We start from the raw sequence: 23904 nt of genomic DNA on the forward strand, positions 1-23904 counted from the left end.
AACCGTTCACCAAATTGTTATTTAACCATTTTTTCAGAGAAATTTCTAACAGTGAAGGTGATGTTATAGAAAAACCTATTTATTTCATCGTTTTGATTTGGTAATATTCGCAATAAGCATTTACTAAAAAGGAAATTTTTTTCTCCTATTATTATGAGAGTCATTCTACGGAAAAGTAGCAATGCAACTGAAATTAATTTTTAAATTTAAAGAAATTAAGATAAATTTTCAATTTGATTTGAAACATTTTTTTAATAGATTATATACCCCTTATGAATGTTACATCAATCATCTCAATGTAGATTTAGTGGAGAAAAAAAATATATTTTTCTTATTTTTAAAGTCTCCAAAATATAAGTTCGTGTCCACAGATGTAACATTACTAATAAAATACTTTATGATGAAAAATAAGGAATTATTAAATTTATACAACATGATTTTATTTATCAATCAAACTGTAATTAGAATTGTATAAAAGTAACTTCTTTTACTCATGTAAAGTAATTATTATAGAAAATTATAGTGTCATATATTATCTAGCCTATTATATTGAAGCTTCGGAAAAAGTAGATTGTAGTAGAGTTACAGAAAGACCTCTACACCACAAAAGGGGAGGAGCAAATGAGAACATAAAGAAAAGAAAAACATAACAGGAGTGGAGAGAACCATAACCTTGCGCTCCAGTAGCTGTCACACAAAGAGATGTTAGTGCCGGAGAACGGCGAAGGTGGACTGCATCCATCTCTTCCTGAAGGTCACAGAGCGTGCAGACAGGGTCCTGTGTAACACGAATTCGATAAAGATACAGTGTCCAGTGGCTAGTCGAAACTCGAAGACTGCTTTGCGTCTTGGCAGCATGGTGAGATCTTGGAGATTATTTCAACAGAGATCTTTCCGAAATTTCTTACTGTTATTTGGTTTATAAAGTATTAATATATTTCCTTAATATTTTTCTTGATTAGGCGCTTAGCATTAGCAAGAGGGATATCTTTTATTGATGTTTGTAGGATAGAAGCTCCCTTCTTTGCAAGGTAGTCTGCTGACTCGTTACCAGCTATACCTCTGTGTCCTGAGATCCACAGCAGAAAATTTCTTAAGAGAACCCAAACAGGCTCTGCAGAAGTTTTTTTGCATCGAAGATGTCAGAGGAGGCAGAAGTAGAGTTTGAGTTCACAGATCTCCGCTCTTGAGTTACAGAAGATAACTACCCTTTCAAAACTGTACGGTGTAACTGTTATAGGGTTACACGAATAGCTGCAACGTCACCATCAAAAGCAATTGTGAAACTTCCGATAAATGAAGAAAAGATGGCTATAAACCCCTGCCCCGGCGTTATCGGTAAGGGCCTATTTTCCGTTATCATAATCATTGCGTCAATCGATGTTGTTTTCACGGCCCCTGTAATGATCCTTTATGCCAAATTGGGCCTTATCAAGTAATTTAGTAACAGAACCAGATGCCGTAATCAGAGGCTCATAACAGTAAGTTATAATTGGCAAAATAAAAGTTTTATAAGTTAGATTCAAGGTATTATTAGATCAGCCCCATCTTGATCTGGCCAGCCGTTTCAAAAGTGACAAACTGTTTGAGACTCGATTTACAATGCATTCAGTATGGACTCTCCAGGATAGTTTCCGATCAAAGGTTACACGTAAATAATTGAATTTGTCGGCATCTGGGAGGGCGTGTCCTCGATATGTGATATCGATATGTATAGGTTGGTGTGTCAGTGAGAAACTGTCTGAAACTGTTTTGTCCAGGTTGACATCTATATTATTTTCAGCACACCATTGCTCTAAGATCTCTAAAGTTAAATTCAAGCCATGACTAGTTTTTTGTGCAGCTTGTTTTCTTTGAGGATTCAGACCATATCAGGAGGATGCATAGAGCAGGCATCTAATTCCAGGAATTGTTTTAAGTTGGTGGACAGGATCATTGATGTAGATATTGAAGAGGGTACAACTGGATACTGAACCCTGAGGTAATCCAGTTCTTAGAACACCGTATTTGGAAAAGCATTTACCATATCTGACCCTGCATATATGCTGGCAGAGAAAACCACGGAACCATCTAAGCATGTTGTTCTTGATACAAAGATTGGCTAGTTTGAGCACGAGTTTGTTTGTCCAAACAGGGTCATAAGGAGACCTGAGGTCAATGAAAACCACTGTATGTATTCGACTTTTATCCAGGGTATCTTTGATAGTCTGACTGAGAAAAGCTGAAATTGAATTTTCTGAATCCAGCCTGTATTGATTTCAAGGAAACAACCGAGTCTTTTAGTTACAATTCCTTCCATCGCTTTCCCCATAATGCTGGTAAGAAAGATTGGTCTGTAACTTTGCAGACTCTTTGGATCTTTTTTATGGATTGGTATAATTGTGGCTCTTCGCCACTGAGAGGGTACAGTTCCAGAATCCCAAATTCTACTGAACAGCCCTAAGAGAGTATTCAACGCACAGGTGCTCAAATACCAAACTAATAGTAAAAGTTAAAAGAAAAAAAAAACTTCATCTACTGGGATTTATCCTAATTTCTTTTATTATTCCACAGTGATATATTATATTGCAACAAACGCCCTTTTTTAAGCCGGATAATTCAGGGAATAGAGTGCTAGCCTTCCATAAAGGTGACTCGTTCGAATTCTGGTGATCGTCTATTCGAATACATTTTCCAGCTCACACCAACCCCAATGCTGATGTGAATATCAAATTCGTAGTGGTATATAGATCATGGATTAGAATCACTTCAGCGTCAGGCTAACCACGGAAGGTTTTCTTCTTCATGCAAAGCAAGTGCGGGTTAGTTCCTTGAAGAAAAAAGAAAGATCTCAACGAAGACAACTCTGTCCAATGTTTGATACAAGAATACCCTTGTCTTTCGAGTTGGGTTTAAAGTTTTAAGGCTTTTGAGCTTAGCATTGATAGCTGCCAATCCGATACGGGTGTGCTATTTAGAATCGGTAATAGTATAAAAAGGGCATTCATTTTGAAAAATAACCCCTAACAAAAATAATTAGAAAATAAATTCTTGTGAAAATGAGCACTTTTGATCAAATGATCGCATTGTCATTTAATTAGACTCAATATTTACGTTTCGAAGAACTAACCTTAAATATGCAACTTAATCTGTGTAGATTTTGTTTTATGTTAAGAAATCAATCACAAAAATAAACATCCTTTTTTCTTCAACGTGTTTCGATTATTGATCCTCAAAATAAAGGAGGTAGCCGTAATCGGGAAAATATGGTCTCACTGCTGTGGGCAGGAGAACAATTGAAGGTTTGGGCCCCTAAAATTTAATATCTTTCTTTCTTTTTTTTCTTTTCTCTTCTTTTTTTTCACGATATTTTTAGAACTCAATTCTAATGCGATCAATTCTCTCAATAAATTATAAAACTTGTTTATCTGAAGATAATTTTGAGTAAAAAATTATTTTTCATAATTTTTTATTACTCAATTTACTAACGGTCGAAATAATTTTGAATCGTAAGATATACTAGTTTTTACACCAATTTATCTACGTAATTTCAAATGATAAAAATTTAAATAATGGCTAAATACACAAAAGGGAAATTAACATTAAAGGTACCAAGCTTTTAACCGCTCTCATGCTTTAACTATTAAGACTGTACCTTTTATATTGCAGCTCTATCTGTCATATTTTTAGAGGTAAGAGTTTAAATCCATCGAAAAAAAGGGTATGCTTATTCAAAGGAGATACGTTTTTGTTTCTGATTTCGTAACTTAAAATATCGTGAGATTTAATTAATTTTATAAAGTTAGTTAATGTGCGATTGAATTATTTCGATATCAATAACATGGTTTTATTCGGCTAACAAAGTCATATAAAATAATAATAATAAATAAATAAATTTGAAATATTAATTAAAAACATCAAAATTTATTAAAAACATTCTACGTACTTCAATATGTAATTTTGTCAAATCCTAATTATTATTTTTTTAACTAAAAAGAGTAAGACATTGTTGTTCTTAACTTATAACTAAGTTAAATAAATACTTAATTAATAGTTAAATACTATGATCAATAATAAATTTTACCTACCTTTGTTTCAACCAATTGCAATAACATTCTAGGGTAATAAAAAGCTAACTTATTGAGTTAAAAAAAAAAATAATAATGTCTGAAACATGCAATTTTTTTAAAAGCGTGATTTAGAAACTTTTTATTCGATACAGATCATATGTGATATTGCATTTCTTTTTTCATATGATATCTGCTTTGATTTTGACATACTATTTCTGGCATATAATTGCGCCTACAAGTTCGCTTTTTTTTCTTCCTACTTTCAAGTTCATCATTAGCCGCGAGGAATCCTTACCGTTATCGAATCTTGGAAACAAGGTATTACTCACGGATCAAGAAAAGAAAGTAAGAAAAACCTCCAACATCTTAATTTATTTTTAATTAGTTCATGAAAATGTAAGGATCATACGCTCAACACAATTCTTGAAAGGGGAATGAAGTTGCGTGTTTTAGAAAGAAACAGTAATATGAGTGGATATTCTTTCCCCTTGAACCCAATATGTTTACACAAACTTGATGGACAACCGAACACGCAACAGTTCCATTGTATGGCAAACACATTTGTTTATATCCGTAATCTAAACACTGTTTAACGAAGCCTTGTAAATATTCCCTTTTTAAAAAAACATGGCATCCGTGGGTGCTGGCATGTGGCTACCATTAAGGACTCTCCGACCATTTGTCAGGTAGCCATCTTGCTGACAGCTATGGCTCACTGCAGCACGTGCTACCACTCTAGCCCCACCTCTTTTATAGCCATCGATCATGGAAACTGTTATAATAAAGGAAGTCAGGAATCTGGCAACACAGGGAGTTATGTCAATTTCAGCACATGGTTCTTAGATCGGAAAGAAAAAAACAATGGAAAGCGTTTCGCTAAAAAAGCTTTTGATAAATTGAGAACTTTGTTTTTGAAATTTAGTAGTTACTCTTAAATTTTCGTTTGACATACATTGTAATACAGCTGAAATAATACAATAAATGATAATAATAAGGAGAAATGAAAACTGGTACCTATTTAAAATTTATTATAATTTTGTAACGGTTTAATCGAAGGGTTTAATCGAAAGGTTTAAATCGAAATCTGCAATGTCACCTGTCGGGATATCTCTGAACTATCTCTCAGTGATCTTGCGACGCTTCTTTTGAATATCTAAAGACTTATTCCCACAGTGGTAGCCAGGGCCGTCTTTAAACTATTTGAGGCCCTGGGCACATTAGGATCATGGGGCCCCTATGACCTTGAGAAAACACTATTTAGTTACAATAGATAAAGAAAGACAAACAAGGTTCTAAATTTATTTTTATTTAGTTACTAGCTATAAAAAAATAGGAAATATAAAAAATAATCTACAAAAGTAACTCGCTTAACTTAAAATCCTTAGATTAATTCTATGTTGATTGCAAAGGTACCCTTCTAGATTTAAGATGAGCAAAATCGTTAATCACTTCTTCAAAATCTATGGTATTGAGAATATCACATTCTATGGACATCAGCGACAAACTATTTAATCTCTCTTGAAGCATTGTACTTCTTAATTCATTTTTTATTCGTTTCAATTTGGAGAAGGAGCGTTCTCCGCTGCAGTTAGTTACCATCATGCTTAAAAATATTCTCAATGCAATTTCTACGTTAGGAAATGTGTCTTCAATTTTGTTTTGCTTTAATAGATTATATATCTCCTGTACACTGTTAGATGCTTCATTTTCACTCTGAACATTTATTAAGTATTCTTTTAAATGTTGACATTCTATTTCTAACTCTTTTTCATTTACATCTTCGTGATAGATTTGAGAAAATTCTTTGCATCCTTGTCGTATCTCTTCGGAATTCAGAGTTTTTAAGTGAAAAAATAAACTAAAACGTTGACTGACGATCTCATATGAACTTTGTCGCTGTTTTAGATGAACACTCAAGGTATCGATTATTGGGAGAAAGGTTTCTACGTTGAATCGCTCTTTTCCATTCAATTGGACTGATGGCGCAGAGCCATCAAAAAAACTCTGCCGTGAGCTTCTACGTCTTGTTCTTTGAGATAGATCCTTGTAGTCAGATTCTGGGTTATTTTCTTTGGCAGATGATTCGAAGTTATCAAATTTATCCCTGAGGTTAGTAATAAAATCATAAAGTGAAGTCAACAAATTGGTTGCAACGTCCAGTGTTATTGTTTCTTTCTGAAGATAATTACTTGTTTTGTCTATTCTTTCCAATATAGTGCTCCAGATTTCCGTCAGTATAATAAATTCTAGATTTCCCATTTTTCTAGACAGACTAAGGGCTTCGTCTCTTGTTTCTCGTGCCTGTTCAGTATCGTTTGCGATGGTGATTAAAGCTTCTAATATTCTTTTATAACCCCCATGCAAAGCACTTACTGCATCAGCTCGGGCTGACCATCTGGTTTGTGAAAGACTCTTAACAACTTTTTTTGAACCTAAATGTTCTGTTAACATATTCCATCTGTGGGTAGAGCCCGAAAAAAAGTTGTACACTTTCTGAACTATTTCAAAAAACTGTGATGCCTCCGGTACACACCCAGCAGCATGGACACCTACCAAGTTTAGTGAATGTCCTGCACATGGTATAAAGGTGGCAAATTCACATTTTTCCTTGATTCTTGTTTGTAGACCACTATACTTTCCCGACATATTTGAAGCATTGTCGTAGCTTTGTCCTCTGCAATCTTTTATGGGAATATCATGTATCTCTAAAAAATTTAAGATGGTCTCCGCTAAATACTTAGATTTATGTTCTTTAATAGGTATAAATTTCAAAAACCTTTCAACAGGAACACAGTCTTTTACGTATCGAATGATGAAAGTTAGCTGGTCAATATGAGACAGATCGGGCGTACTGTCAACGCTTATGGAAAAATATTTTGCTGATTTAACTTCATTTATAATTTTTTTTAGAACCTGTTTTCCCATTACTTCAATAAACTCATTACAGATATTTGCTGATAAATAAGAAATGTTACCCTTTCCAGGATTCCCAAATTTTTTTAAGTGATCTGCAAGAAATGGATCAAATTCACTCAATAATTCCACACAACCCAAATAATTTCCATTGTTTGGAGATCCTAGGATTTCATTGTCGCCGCGAAATGGAAGCCCTCTCGATGCCAAAAATTTTACAACAGCTACAATCCGTTTAAGTACGTTTCTCCAGTAATCCACTTCCTTTTGATGTTGAGATAATAAGTCTATATCTACTCTACCAACCGCTTTACTTCGTGCCAGATAAGTCATCATAGATTGCTTATGCGCTGGGCTATTTTCATGTGTTAAAATTATGTGATTAATATGCTTCCAATCATTACATCCATTCCGAGAGCAAAGATTAACATCAGTTGGGTTAAATAAGCAGCATGAAAAACAAAATACAGAGCATTTGGAAGGCGAATACAGCAACCATTTTCTTTCGACGCTTTCATTGTTCTTTAATTTGCGAATAAATAATGCTTTGTTGAAATATCTCGTTACTAATTTATTACCATCTTTGTATGTTCTGGATGCCTCGGAAAAGTCAGAATCTTTATTTTGAAAATATACTGGTCCCTTACGAATTAAAATTTCGCGATTTATTTCAACAAACTTTTCGTGAAAATAATCGGCGGGATCGTGCGATATTAATTCTTCTGTGTTGGAAAACTGCTGTTCAATTGACACAGTTGGAGTTGTCGGTTTTAGTGAAGTCACTGAAGTCGTTGCACTTTCGTCGTAGGAATAGTCGCTTTCTGATTCAATCTCTTTTTCAAAATTGGAACATGAAGGTTTAGAAATTCCCGCAATTTGTAATTGAGCTGAGTCATCATGTGGAACATTTATGAGTTAATTGCTACTTACAGAAGTTTCTCCAGTAGTAGTAGTAAAATATGATGTTAATTTTGGTAACTTTTCAATTACTTCTTTCTGATGTAGAGCTTTTTTCCTTTTTTCAGATCCACTAGGATATGACCGTTTCGACATTTTATATTATAATTCACTATTTAATTAATTTTATAACGAAAATATTCGCTAACACAAAACAGACAAAACGACGATTTAATCAAACAATACTATTTTTTTTATCAGAGCTCGAGCACAGTCAGTAACAAACTAACAACTACAAACAAAACAAACGCCACAACATCGCAGACAAATACTTGAAGGGAATTCCCGTTCGTCAAGTCAAACGACGATCGGGAATCGGGAATTCCCCTTTTTTGTCTTTGGTATTACGAATGACGTTCGAATAGGTTTCTTTAAGACATAAACCACACCGCATCAAATAATTCTTTTTTTAATTTAATAATTTTTTTTAAAATTGTATTCTTATACTTACATATAGGTATTTAAATTAACCTAAACATACTAATATCGGAAAAACTCATTTTTGAGAGAGAGTGGAGTATTATACCCTGTTTATTTATTAGTTTGATCTTTCTTTTTGACAGATGTCAAATCTGAAATCGATATAACTTTGCAACGACGAACAATATCTTCTTATTTTAATAATATTAAAAATTGATAATAATCATAAGAATAGACACACAACATAAAAGTACCTGTTAAGGACTCAAGCATTTTCCGAAAGTCTTAAGTGGTTTTTATTGCTTCGAGGTAAAATTTAAATAGAAAAACTGAAAACAATGGTTTCTTACCTACCCAATGTTTTTATGTCTAGTGCAATAAAATTGATTGACGAATGAATTTATTTATTTTGAATAGTTTAAAACATACATACAGCCACATATTTAGCCAACACATTTTTTACACCAATAGATATTTTCTGTTTCCCATCACTGACCCATCTGTCAAAAAGTTCAAGCTATGTTGTACAAGGTATAGCTATCCGCATGCGGCAAACTAAAGCTAATATAATAAGCGTAGGTATTGTAGTAAGTCATTATCATCAGATTTTTCAAAATTAATGTTTTTCGGTAATAATGTATCGGTTATCATTTGGTAATCTGGCAGGAACTAGGGGGCCCCATTCGATCGCGGGGCCCTGGGCACGTGCCCATAGTGCCCAGTGGGGAAGAGGGGCCTGGTGGTAGCCATTAATACGCAAGTCATATTTAAAAATAAGAAATCACGTGTTGAAAGTTTGAACTATGCAAATACGAAGATGGTAAACGTTTCTTTTTTAATTATTGTGGATTATTGGAACTATAAGTTGCACACAAGTGTTGGACTATGCAAAAGCCATAACCATAAACATCAAAATTAAAAGACGTGATAGTGATTAAATTAATTATCTCATTTCATATTAGAGTTACTTAACACTACTACTACACTATTAGCTATGCACTGTGGGCCAGAAGACTATGATCTTTGGCCAAAAGTAAAAAATTAATTTTTCAACTATAATACGTATAGGCAGTTCTAATATATCCCAAATTAAGTATTCATAATCATTCCAAGCATTATAATTTACTTTTTGGACCGACGAGAGTACAATTTAATGTTTAAAAAATTGTTTTAAATGTAACTTTTAAGTTTTTATTTCAGAAATATATATAGGAATTTCACCTTACTGTTACATTTTTATCAGAGTAATTAGTGCTAAATAATTGTACAATTTTACAATTTTTTGTATTAGTTAATACTCTTGACAAACTTATAGTTTATATCTTATCATTTGACATTTTACAATGTTTGAATGACTTTCGAAATTAGTTCCAAAAAACTCCACAAGGTAATTAGCTGAACTTTTTTTTGTTGTCTTCTTTGATGTTTCTTCTTTCGAAAAAACCTGCCCCATTATTGCAAAGGTGGACTAAATAAACCGAAAAGCAAAAATAATGTTTTTTTTTCCTGTTTTCGCATTATTTTGTAATTATTTCACATTATTTTGTAATATTACTTCGGAAATATAATTTGCCTTTTATTTTTAATGTAAAATTACGAAAATTATTATATTTTCATTGCTATATTTAATTATTCAAACGTACTATATTATTTTTTTATTTTTGCTCGCCATTGTTTTTTTTTTTGGGGGGGGGATTTTTAGTGTATTTCAAAATTTCAACTATGAATTCAATTTACCTGCACATGAAAACCCCTAAATACAAATTTTGAAACAAATTTGATCGAAATACTAATTTTGGCCACGAAACCTTGAATGCTTGCCCACTGTGCTATGGTCTGTGATTTATCCTTATTGATAATCCGATGACAATACTGGCGCATATCGCAATTTATATCAGAAAACAGATGATGGGTACACTGTAAAAAAAATTAATTCGCACCAAAGTGATGCAGCAAAACATAGCAGAAAATTCCATAGTGTTTGGTGTAGGGAAGCACTGGGAATTTTCATTATCACTGCTTTTGGTACAAAATAGTAGACCCCATTTTTGGTGTACGATAACTTTAAAATTTATAATAGCAATGAGATATGATACACATAAGAGCCAGTAAAGTTACATTTCACTGTACAATTTAACGTAAGAAAAGTTTATTTGAAATGTATACACACAAGTTCTTAAAATAAAATTGGATTGTTAATCAAATATACGCCTAGCACAGGAAGAATATTACGATGAACTCGAATTACGTTAATGAGAAGCGGATAGAAATTAAATGTTACGAAATTATTCAGTACAGTTGAGAGATATTTAAAAATTAAAATATAAATATCCTTATTACGCAACTAAAAAGATAGTTTATAAATTTATTTAAGAAATTTCTGTAGCTGAAAGCAACAACAAACTAACACCATTTCATTATCGATTGTAAACAATTTACGTACGACATCCAAAGTACGTTCAAATTTTTTGTTATTAGAAGTGAAAATAAACAACGAATGGTATGCACGTATGTGAATTTGGGGTAAGAATTATATGCTATTGGTGTTTAGAGATTTAATATTTAACAGATTTAGATTTAACAGATTTAAGTATATATATGAAAGCTCAATTTGATGTTTACTAGAAATAAAGTTTTCCTCGTACAATTTTTTGGTTTTGTTCAGCACCAAATTCGAAAAAATATTACATAACAGTTTTTATCGAGTAGTTATCAACCAATCTTATTCACTGTGCATCAACGGGGGGCATAATTTTCCGTGTTCCTAAACCTGAAACGCAATTGTTTTGTTAAAAAAAAAAAGAAAAAACTGTTAGAATTATACTTAAAAAATTCATGAGATATTTAAAATGCTCTAAAAATATTCAATTTCATCAATTTGATTGATTTTTAAGTTTTCCAGGAATACAAATAAAAAGCTTTAACATGAAATACAGTGCCTTACTTTCTACATGGAGAAAAATTCTGGTAAAAAAAAAAAATCGTAATTCTGGTTCATAAAACCAAAATGTACGGTGTTTAAACCATTCTGTTGGCAGTTTTTCTGTTCGTATGGTAACTGTTAACTGGAAATTCTGTTTTTTTTTTCCTAATTACAGTTCTTATTGCCACACATTGAATAAAAAATACAGAGCTGAAAAGCAACTTTAACCGAAAAAATTGTTTTTTTGCCATGATCTAGGGCAGGGGTGGCGAACCTTAATACACCAACGTGCCATTTTTTCTAAAAAATTGTTTAATGAAATCACAGACGTGCCGTCAAATAATTTTGACTTCATGATTATTGGGAAAATAATAATACTAAATACTATCAACTTAAAACTCTTTATTTACATTGAAAAGAAAATACATTTTGCAATGTCTCAGTTATACGCGTAATTCAACTTAAAGTAGCATCAGTGGGACTTCTGTTATTGCAGATTAAATGACAAATAACTTATAGGTTGTAAGATATTAGTTTAAGCAGGACTGTTGATTTTTTTGCTAGTTATTTATTGTTAGCTTGTTTTTTATGGTTATTAATTGTTTTTTTAGCATTAATTGTTAATTTTTTTTATTAATAACTGTTTATTATTTTGTTTTTTTTTGTGAATTTTAATTTAATTGTTACAAAGCTTCATAGTGTGTGACATTTGTGTAATAACAATTGTGATCGGTGGCGTGCCCAAAATATTGTGTAGCGTGCCATAAATGGCACGCGTGCCATTGGTTCGCCGTCCCTGATCTAGGGTATCATGATAAAATTACCACATTTACCAAATTTTATCACTTATAATAAAATTATATACTACGAAAATCATTACCAAAGAGTTTGTTAAAAATTATCGAGATTTTTGGTGTTTCCATTGAGCCAGTAACACGTTAAATTTAACCATATTCTAGTAATTCTAACTTTTTTCTTTCACCTTTTTTCTCAATTGTAAGATACATTTTTTTTCTCTGCCTTTTTATGTGAACCTCACTATTTACTTTTATCTGCATTGAATCAGTTTGCAATCAATTAACCAAGCTTCATTTCAAATTGGCTCGAAGCAATTTAAACTTATCAATGTAAATTTCATTAATTTATGTAAATTGGTAAATATTCACCAGAATTGTTTTTTGTTTCGAAAATATTGCTTGAAGGGGTAGGTTAGTTTGCTTTTATGCTCCCAAAGGAAGGGAAGGTTCAAAAATATGCTCAAGTGGTAGTCGAACTTCTATTTAACGAACTTCCCATTTACGAATTTCTCTATTTTGTGAATTTTTTCGAGAAGCCAAGAGCATTTTGGAACTTTCTTCGTAAAATAACTTCCAAATAGCGAAGTGAACTTTCTATTTAACGAACTTTTCGTTGAGATCCACTTTCCCTATTTCCGCAAAATTTCAGAACATTTTAAACTTGTTAACGCATTTTATGGGGGAAATGCCCTTGAATTGATTTTTGAAGCCACTTTGCTTTTAGAGAAAGCCGTAAAATCCCTTTCCTTTTTTTCATTTCAAACGAAAAACTCAAACAAAATTAACGGATTTTATCAGCAGCCATTAAACTTAAGAACGCATGTGGTGATGCATGTTTAATATTACTTTTATAATAAATGCAGATATAATTTTACACATAAATTTAGCTTCCTTTAGTTTAAAATGTATGTAGCATGATAGTGTAACACTGGATAATGTTTTGCTCCATTCCTGCTTTCCATGCAGATTTCCTTCATGGTCAAGATTTTTATGTAAAATAAATAGTAGATACTACTTTGCAAGATAAATGTGTATTAATTGCTATTTTAGTTATGTCTACTGTTTATGAATTCAAAACCTGTTTTGTGTCGTTTAAGTATTTCAAAAGGTGACTTTCTATGCAGCGAATTTTCTATGTAACGAACTTACTATCGGGATTTAGCGACTTCGTTAAATCGAGGTCCGACTGTATTTGTATTTCCTTATAATAAAACAATGTTGATGGCAAAATTTGCAAAATTTAATTTAAATTTTTTCTTGTGTTTAAGCAACAATCTTCAATCATTATTTCAAAATGTAAAGCAAGTTAATTTTATTTATTAAAATGAGAAGTCCGCTTAATACAATAAAATGAAAATGTCGGTATATGTCAAGGACCCAAAGGCCAAAGTGCAGGTCATACAAGTATTCCCACAGTCATGGATGCGGTATTTAGGCATTTTAAAATGTTTTATCGGAAGCCACAGCCAGTTTATGCAGACTGGGTAGCATCAGAAGACCTTAAAAATTGACCCTTAAGTAACCTCTAAGGATGATAAGCTATTTTCTGTTTATTTGATAAGGGATTGTAATCTAGAAATATAATGACGATAAAAGAGGAAAAAAATGGATAGCCATTCTTTTTCCTATTGCTTATTAAACATTATTAGAGCTTGTGGTCTTATAAAAGAATTTGATTTATTACTGTTTAGGTGATCTTTAGACTTCGCTGGGAACTGTGTTTTCATTCCGCAACGTTCACGTTAAGAAGAACTTGTCGAAATATAGCATGAGAGCCACAAGGAGAAAATATGTTAACTCCAATTATTTTAAAGGAATTACAGTGAAAGAAAACCTACTACTATTTATTTATATAAATTTGGATATTTTAATAGTTATGTATTAATGTAAAGAAAATTAATATTAAATCTTTAAATAAATCTTCTGATAATTCGAAATAACAGTTTCGAAGCATATATTACAAGTTAAAGGTTAAAATTAACTTCTAAAATATCAAAAAATATCAAATAATAATCTTCTAATTTAATTAACTACAGACATATGTTTAAAAGGAAAAAAATATTTATAGAATACTGTACGCATCGGTTTTACTTACATGAAAGGATACTTTATGCATTTAACCGATCTTTCTAAAAGCAAAAAACCCTGAATTTTGCATTTTCAGAATTTTAAAAACTGCAGAGATATTTTAAATAATGAAATTCTTGTAGCTTCAACGCTTTCTAAAAAATTGTCAAAAGAAGCAAACGATTTTAAACCACAGAATCGCGTTTTTCTAAACCAAACTACGGAAGAAATTTTTAGTACTTTTTAAAATCTATAATTTTTATTTTCGTTTAATTTTCATTTTGTTTATTCTATAATTTTAATTGTTTATTAGGTCTGCATTTTTAAAGCAATCTACATTTTGTTTTTTTCACTCATAAATAGTTCTCACGCTATAATTATTTTGAAGGCAAAAGATTTATCGAAAATAATTTATTTCATAAACATTTTTCTTTTTTTTTTTCTGTATGGAAAAAATTATTTACTATTTTCTGAAATATAAAAGTTTTAACGAAAAGCTTTAAGATTTTTTAAATAGAAATGATAGATCGACGGTGAAATCCTTAGAATTTCAAGGTTTAAATAAATTTCAAGAGTGTAACAACCAAATCCATCATTGCATTAACAGAAAATTTTGGTTTGCTCTCTTCAATACCTATTTATTTTCGAAATATTGCACCATTGTTATATTAAAAAAAAAGAGAGAAAAGAAAAGAAACTAGTGTTTATCGCTTTAATGATAAAATAATTTAGATAAAGTTTCATCTTCTGACTTTCATTGCAGACGACTTTTTTGTACGAAGTGAAAATAGTGGATTTAGAACGATTTATGTTAATAGAATTCTTTTTTTAATGCTGAAAAGCATAAAGCAAAATTTAAGAAAATGAACAGAATATATTTCAGTAAAATCAAATAAAGTAACAGTCTCTCATTGAAGCCGCATATAAACTGCGCACATCAAAAATCCTCGTTTAATGTAAAAATTCTTCAAAGCTGTGACCTTCATATTCGAATTGATTTTTCGAGTAACGAAATATTGTCATATACGTGGATGTAAACTAATAAAATATAGTGTAGCTTTGTTTTATTTATAAATTTTCTGATAGATTTACTTTTCAGATTCCTCACCAGTTAATAATTATCTGATTAGAGCCATTAAGACCTCCCTCCTTTTTCTTACTAGTTATGTTGTTCGTACTTGAGGGACCATTTCTGCATCTTCCCCAATTGTCTTGCCTATCAACAGTTCGTCCCTTTTGTTAATTTAATAGGCTATCTATGGTTCTACTTCCCTTCTGTTTGACATGAGTATCTACTTTTTATGCTGCTTTTAAAATATTTTAAAGAACCTATTTTGTTTATTCTAATTCACCTCTAATACTTTTTTAGAAGAATGAGAAAAAGAACCATTTCTAAGACAGAGAGGGTTCAAAAAAATTCAAAAAAATACTCTATTTATGATTCTTAAATCAAAATCCTTTTTTTAAATTTTTGAAGGAAAAAAAAAATTTTCGGTCTGGCATCAAAAAATATTAATTATTGCAGATTTATAATTTATCCTTATTGTGGTCATTATTCTCCTGAAAAAATGTAACATAAACAAGTAAAATAGTTTGCTCTTATTAAGCAAATTAAAAATGTGTAAACAGAAAGTGATACAAAGAATTGTGTAAACTATGAGATCATCAGATAAAAGGAAATATAAATAATACTTCTTATCAGTAAACTATCTATGTCAGTTCATTAAAACGTGATACATAACTCAAGAAAATATGGCTGTCTTTTGTTATTCTATTATAAATTGATAAAGAACGTATAGTAAGTTTCAAAAAATGCGTCTGATATACTCATTACGCATTAAACTAGTGTTTTTGCAAGAACATAATTTAAAATTTCAAAAAAATTTTTGTTAAAGTTTTGATATTATTTACTTTGACGGTATTTATATTTCGCAACACGTAGTTGATTAAAAGTGTGTTTTTCCTCCCTTATCTCAATAACATATTTAAACTTTACGTTGTTTATCTTGAAATAGCTTACATAAATTGATGCTTTCATTTGTGTTTTACAATAAAATTCACCATAAATTTATTATTGTTATTTTAATTTCTCACAAATCTTGTTTTGAACAACACAATGTTAATATTATTTAAGCTTATCACTTGATTAAAAATTTCATTCGCTTCAAAAGTATACAAATTTGAAATAACAGTCGACATCTTCCAAGCGCTCAAAAATAGACACCCATTTTCAAGATCTACCGGTCTTGAATGAAAAGAAGCAAAAATGATCTGAAAATATTAACATTTTATTAACCTCAGTATTAACATAGCGCTTGCGCATCGTTGCAAACAAATTGCAAACGATTCTGTTTTCAATGGGATACCTGCAAGTGACGTAGTATGGATATCTTGATCCTGATTGGTTGTTGAAACGTGGCTTTTGCTTACGTTAACAACTGTTCTTTCCATTCTATTTTGAATAGACCAAGCCTGTCAAGCCTAAGCATCAGCTCTCTTAAATGATACATTCCATATTCTTACACAAAGATTCTTTCACAAAGATATCAATTTTTTCACTATATGTTTCTTACTTAAATCAAAGCCATGTCGAACATAAACAAATAATTGCACATTAAAGTTACCAGGTACACAAAACAAAAATGTATCTCGGTTACAATGTAATATATAAGCAAATTATAGATCTAAGTTAAGTAAAAGGCATAGAAGAGAAAGAATTATATTTCAATAAGTTCGATTTGTGATACGACACTGTATTTCATTAACTACACGTTAACTAACTTTCTAACGTATATGGAGAAACTTAGCTTAACTTTAACGAGCCATTTTACTTTTAAACGATCAGCTGGAGGGGGGATAGCCTGGTTGGTTGGGCACTGGGCCAATGCCCAAGAGGTCGTGGGTTAGATCCCCGCCGACCAAAGATTCCCCGTGTAGTAAATGGTGACTGATGCACGTGAAATTTGTCGAGTCACAAAGTCGATCATGTTCCCATAACAAATCAGACTTCTGGAAGTACTGATCCAGGAACTTCGTTGTCTTCTGGGTGGGTTCAAAATTACAAGGCTGCGGAGTTCAACATTAGTAGTCGTAAACCCAAATTTGAGTCGGTTGTTCAACGACGGTTATTAAAAAATAAAATAGAATGATCAGCTGGTCACATGTGTGGGTATCCGCGGTCTTCTTCTTCTTCTTGAAGTGCAAGTATCCAATTATTTAAAAGATAACACACGTTATTTTTTTCTAGCTTGCAGCTATGTCTAATTTTAAAAAAAATAAATAAATAAATTTAAAAAAACGAGCTTTTATCGAGAATTCATTGCGTGATTTTTAATGATTATTTATGTTTGGTAATCACAGATCAAATCAATGAAAATACCAACTGTTGCGACTTCATGGAATTAGTGTTTTTGAAACTATTCGACATTAAGTGTTTATTTTTGTTTATAGTTACGATTTGAAATATTTTTCTACAAACCCAAATGTAAATTAAAACGTAATTGGTGTAAAAGAAGGATTTGTGCTGAAGTGTCATTTCATCGGAAAAATTGCTTTTTTGAGGAAAATCCTGACTATCATGTGTCGGCAGCTATCGATTGCGTCATTTTATTTTTTGAAAAGTTAGTATTGTTAGTTTATTTTTTATTTTTATTTTTATTATTATTATTATTATTATTATTATTTTTTTTTTTTGATGATGATGAGGATGAATTGGGAACCTGAAACTAAGTTTTGCTAAATCTATTAATGAATTTTATTCAGGAAAAGCAACAAATAACTTTAAAAAATATAATAACTTAAAAAACAAACTTTTTTTTAAAATTATAGTTATGTTGATATAAGAAGTTGAATAGCTTATTTAGTGGATGAAGCAGGTAAGTGACGTTTCGCGGGTCATTCATTAAATAGGAGAAATTACATTATATTGTCGCATTAATATTGGTATGTTTAATATACCTGGATAGTTTTTGCTTTCAGTGTAATTTTAACATAACTAATCCACATTAGTTTACAGTTTGCCTGCATGATTATTTCAAACTAGGTAAATAAAACAAGGCAAAGAATTATTATCTTCTCTTTCAACTATATCTAAATATTAAAGTTAAAAGTTCAGATACCACTTTTTTTCTTATTATTATTCTGATTGTCGCCACATTGAAAATGTCACTAGCCCGCTTCCTCCACTCAGTTTTTCACGTGTCTTACAGATTAGTGCATGATTAAAAAGCCATAATTTATACCATTTCTTTAATTTTTTACATTTTTTTACTCCGTACAAGGAACGAGTACTCAGCTTGTACGAAATGTTGTAAAATATGATGCGATTGAGAAATTTTTGGATTTATATAAATTTTTCTGTCTAAATAATAAATTGTCTATCATTTTAAGTTGCGAATTCTTAATTATACATTATTATTAATGTTGATTAAATATTAATGTTTAATACTTTTTTCAGGCGAATGTTTCCAACATTTCAAGTTAAACTGTATGGTATGGATCCCATGGCAGATTATATATTGATGATGGACTTCGTGCCTGTAGATGACAAGAGGTATCGATACGCATTTCACAGGTATTTATTATTATTTTTATTTGTTGTTTACTTCGAATTATTTGTTCTTGTATCCTTCATTAGTTAAGTAAGTTATGTTAAAATGTTAACCCTCTTTAGGCAATTAAGTATGGATTCTATGACCCTGAGGCACCTTAGTGACGTTTTTGCTTTTTGTATCTGAATCTAAATCGGCTTAAATAAAACAACATCGCCTACGTAATTTCGTTTTTGTTTAGAGCGATGTAGTGCTGGCGACAAAATGAAAAGTACCGGATTAAGTCACGATAAAAATTAGTTGATTAATTTTATAGAATAGAGTTAATTTTTATAAAATAAAAGTTATAGTTCATTAATTTTATCGTAATTTTTACAATAACATGATACGGAACAAAAAATCTGACATACCGTAATTTTTATTGTAATGATTACCGTAAAATCGCTAAATCACTCTTCGTAAATAATTACTGAAAAAATTACGGTATAATATTTTGTGGTAAAAATGGTTTTTATACAGTAAAATGGATTTTACGGATGATGTCACTCAAAGAGTCGGTACTTTATACCGTAATTTGGGCCGGAATTTTTTGCAGTGTAACTATGCTCCCGGCAAAGTTAATGTTTGATATTATGTTATTTTTAATGAGTTTTCCAAAGTACGCACTTACTGTTCACTATCGCAATTTAGTACGTATATTATGGATAAATATTGTAGAAAAATATAAGCTTTAATACTTTTTTCCAACCAGTTCCATCTGGGTCGTTGAGGGGAAAGCCACTAAGCCACTGACATACCACTAAGGATAAGTTTTAACATAAAATTTTCATCTAAACTCGATACAAATGGCTATGAAATTATAAATAATAGAATGATAATGACGGAAGCTTTAAATTCTATGCTTCCATAACTTCAACTTTCTCTTTAAGTTCATATCTTTCCGGTTTTTTTCTTATCTTCTGACATAATTTCAGTGCACCAATACGAGAACAAGACCTGCTTGAAAATGCCTATACATGCATCATTTTCAAACTCGTAATGAGTAATATATTATAGATAAATATTGCTGATAAATGTAATCTTTAATATTTTTTCCCACCAGTTCTAGCTGGGTCGTTGCGGGGAAAGCAGATCCAAACATGCCACCAAGAATGCACCTTCACCCAGATTCACCAGCCAAAGGTACTCAATGGATGAAACAAGTGATCTCATTTGACAAACTCAAGCTCACGAATAATCAAATGGATGACAACGGACATGTTAGTAACTTCTTCAACTTATATCATTCATCTTTTGCATACATATTTACTTTAGATTTACATACTCCATGTATTTTCTTTGGAAATCGTACAAATATTACGTAAGCATATTTTTGGCAATCTTGGATTCCCCCCCCCCTTGTCAGCAAAAGTAAGCAAATCACTAACTCTCTCCTATGCTTTCGTCGGAATGTTGTAACATTCCCTCTGGTTTTTGCTTAAACTTCAACATTTACAGTATAAGTCAAATTTTAGGATTAAATTCGAATAAGAGATGTAACTTTGCATGAAATAAAATTTAAGTTTTAATGCATTTTCACAGATTTTGATTATAATATTCTTTCGGGATCTATTATGTTTTCTTTTTGTGTTCAAAACTCATCGAAGAAAAAAAAAATTTTTTTAATTTTTCTTCACCCCCAAATTCAACACGTATTTGAAATGTGAAATTTTTCCACGCGCAACTTTTCTTGTTACATTATTAATTTTGCTTTTAAAAATTTTTTTGGAAAATAATGGAATTTTAATGTCTTATGTAAGCATTGCTTATACCCCTTCTCTTCCCTTGCTAACAAAAATATGCAAATCTCAATCACAATCATCTTTCTCCGTTACGTGCTTACGTAATGTATGAACGGTGCCTTTGAAGTTTGGTTTTCAGTACTCTTTAATATAATTAGTAAAAGCTGAGGCAAAACGAATTCAGTTTAAATTGGCGAGTTTAAAATTGGCGAGTAGAATAGTTTATTGAAAAAGAATTTTCTTAAAAAGGAAAGGTAATATCATTAAAAAATTACCTATACTGTCATGTTGGGCTACTTTGTGCAGCGGGGGCTACTTTGTGCAAATTCGAATTTGGCACTTTTCAAGTGCTGTTATTCAGCATTACGTTTTTTCCACGTTAAAAATGAGTGGAATTTGAAGACAGAAGTCTCCTCTATTACTACAAACATTTTTTCGAATTTTAAAACAATCTCAGAGTGTGTTTCGTTTATCCAATGTCAACAACTTTCCGAGAACGTCGGACGTCGAAAAGTGTGCGTGGAAACTTTAGCTGTGAAATGCAAAGACGTTGATAAAACAATTGTCTTAAGTGCAAAATTTTTTATTTATGTATTAATAAACAATTATATCATGTTAGCGTTAAAAATTTTTGAAAATTAATAAAAAATAAACGGAAAATGAAAAAAAATGCACTGTGGGGCTACTTTGTGCAAAGTTTCATTCGTTTTTTTTTCGACAGAAAAATGGTCAGACGTTATAAAAAAAAAATACCTGGAATGAGTAACTACCGTGATTACACTTTAGAAAAGCTGCAACAATGTTTGCAAGCAGTTGCTGGTGGTATGTCGATTGCAGAAGTTTCTCGGAAGTACAAAATCCACAGAAATACTATCTCTAATAAAATTCACAAGAAACACGTGAAACGTGCTGGTAAACTATTGTTTTTCTTCTGCAAAGATTTTTCAATGAATTAATCAAACGATTTAACACATAAAAATATATTTTATAGGACATCAGGTGATTTTGACAGAAACTGAAGAGCAAATTCTGTCATGTTTATTCAAGCATGTTATGTTCAAATTTATCAATATTATAAATGTTAATGAATATGTAATAATTATTATTTTTGAAATTTCATCCATTTCAATGTTCAAAAATGTAGGGGAGAGTCGGGTAGCCCCGCCCACTTAAGGAGTATTGCTTATATTTCTGTATAATATTGAGTAATAATCAATATTTTTGTATGTTTCTATTGTTTTACCATCTAATTAAATAATGCAAAAAGAATAAACCAAAAAAAGAATAGTTTAACTTAAAAAAATAGAAATTTAAAAAAACATGTTTTTCAGCTCCTTTCAAAATGTGTCGGGTAGCCCCGCCCAGTTACAAAAATTATATTTTTTGGCTGTTTTTTCAGGTGTAAATGAAAATGACCAATGTATTGACATTAGGTAAACCTCGTTTTTCATTTTTATCACAAAATTATTTTATTTATTACATATTTATATACTTTTAGTGAATTCCATCATTTAATAACAATCATTTAATAACAACAATATTTGTTGTTAAAAATGCATATAACCTTCAAATTTGAAGCAATAAAATAATAATCTTCGCAATCGTATATTTAACGACGAAATAAAATTGGTCGTTGATACCCGACATTCATGTGAGCGGGGCTACCCGAAATCCAATTTTTTTGTAAATTTGTAATTACTCGAACAATTTTTCCCATATAAACTTCTTTCTTCGTGCAAATTAAACTTAAGACTACATACTTTAATGCTATATGTATAGAAAAAATTATTTTTTTAGTATTAAAATGGAGTTTAATCGAAACATTCAGCCAATTTTTCTTAATTTCATGACTACTGTATTCAACATATTTTCAAAACTATTGTTTACCATGTTAACAGCTGCATAAATACTTGAAACTTTGAAAATAATCTTTTTTTAATATAACAATTAATGTCCGATGGCCCACTGACTTGAAAAAACATTCTATACATATGAAATTGACAGTGGGCGGGGCTACCCGACTCTCCCCTATATGGTTTCCTTTTGCTTAAATTCAAATGTTTTGAAATAAACATTCTTTTTAAGAAAAAATTCTTTATAGAAAATGGTTTTTTAACGCTGAAAATTATTTTCAAACTAATATCTTTACATATCTTGATGTTTTTGTTATTAAAAATGTCAACAATTAACTTTTTTAACAATTTTATATCAATATTTTACTAAAAACATGATTATTAAACTGAATTCCTATCGCCTTCACAAAGTAGTCCCACTTGGGGGCTACTTTGTGCAAGGTATGTTTTGACTTATTATTTGTAAATATTACATAAAAATAATGCCAATATTGATCAAATTCACTCGTCTGAGTCCAGTTATGAATATAATATCGATAAATTTTACTAAAGTTTGAATTAACACAGTTTTTTTACATGTTAAAGTTCAAAAAACTGCGAAATCCTGCACAAAGTAGCCCCCACATGACGGTATGTATTGTCTTAAATTACAATTCTGAACAGCATAAAAAAAAGTATTTATTTGAATTCTGCAGACAGTTTGAATTTATAAAATTGAGACAGTGTGTAATAAGGAACAGGGTGCAAGAAGTTTAACATCACGCTGTTAGATTGAAATAAAATAGCTTAAAATGCGCAGAATAAATACATTTATATTTATGCAACCTTAATTTTTACAAAATAAGTACGTGTCTAATTTTTATTATTGCTATGTGCACAATTGGTTAAACTTGAAAAATTAAACTATGGACTGTAAAGTAGTGATATGTATCTGAAATGCAAGTGTATGCTTTAATAATGCAGCGTAATCTACAATATAGTTTTTAACATTAAAAATAATTATTTTCGGAGTTAGAGGATTAATTATTCATTCAAATAAAACTTTTAGTAATTTTATCCAGCTTAAGAACAAACCCGCAAACTAAAGGACCAGGTTCGGCTAACATTCCTCTATCATTATTTATTTCTTATTAAGAAAAGTCTAAGTCTTTAAATTCAGAAAAAAAGTTTTAATTTTGCAAACAACTATAAATCGAGAAAAAAAATTTGTCTTAAGAGAATATAGAAGCTGCTTGACTTACAGCCTTCACTCCCTTTTTATATAATTTTCTCCTGGAATAGGAAGCAAAAATTGTTTCAACCATTTCGGGATATCATATATATTTCTTAATTTTGAGTATTATCGATGTTTTGTAATCTCTTTAGTTTTATATAAATTTTGATAAACGTAAGTCAAAATTTCCTAATAAATATTATTTCTTTTATTTTTTAGATTATTTTAAATTCCATGCATCGATATCAACCTAGGTTTCATGTTGTATATGTCAATCCAAAAGGAGAAGATGCCAGTCAAACACAAAATTTCAAAACATTCGTTTTTGCAGAAACAAAATTCACAGCAGTCACCGCTTATCAAAATCATAGGGTAAATTAT

At 30.8% G+C, this 23904-nt stretch overlaps 1 protein-coding gene across 1 annotated transcript in view; it reads left to right on the forward strand.

Annotated features, from left to right (window-relative positions):
* LOC107451986 (T-box transcription factor TBX10-like) overlaps positions 1-23904 on the forward strand; it is a 72061-nt gene that overhangs the window by 30266 nt on the left and 17891 nt on the right. The window contains exons 3-5 of the mRNA NM_001323828.1: positions 18583-18699; positions 19779-19935; positions 23743-23895. Coding sequence (NP_001310757.1) covers positions 18583-18699; positions 19779-19935; positions 23743-23895 — 427 coding nt within the window. The remainder of the gene's footprint in view (positions 1-18582; positions 18700-19778; positions 19936-23742; positions 23896-23904) is intronic.

The sequence above is a fragment of the Parasteatoda tepidariorum genome, chromosome 4, assembly GCF_982258835.1.
Source record: "Parasteatoda tepidariorum strain Cologne lab strain chromosome 4, Ptep-v5.0, whole genome shotgun sequence".
In the NCBI taxonomy this organism is placed as follows: domain Eukaryota; kingdom Metazoa; phylum Arthropoda; class Arachnida; order Araneae; family Theridiidae; genus Parasteatoda; species Parasteatoda tepidariorum.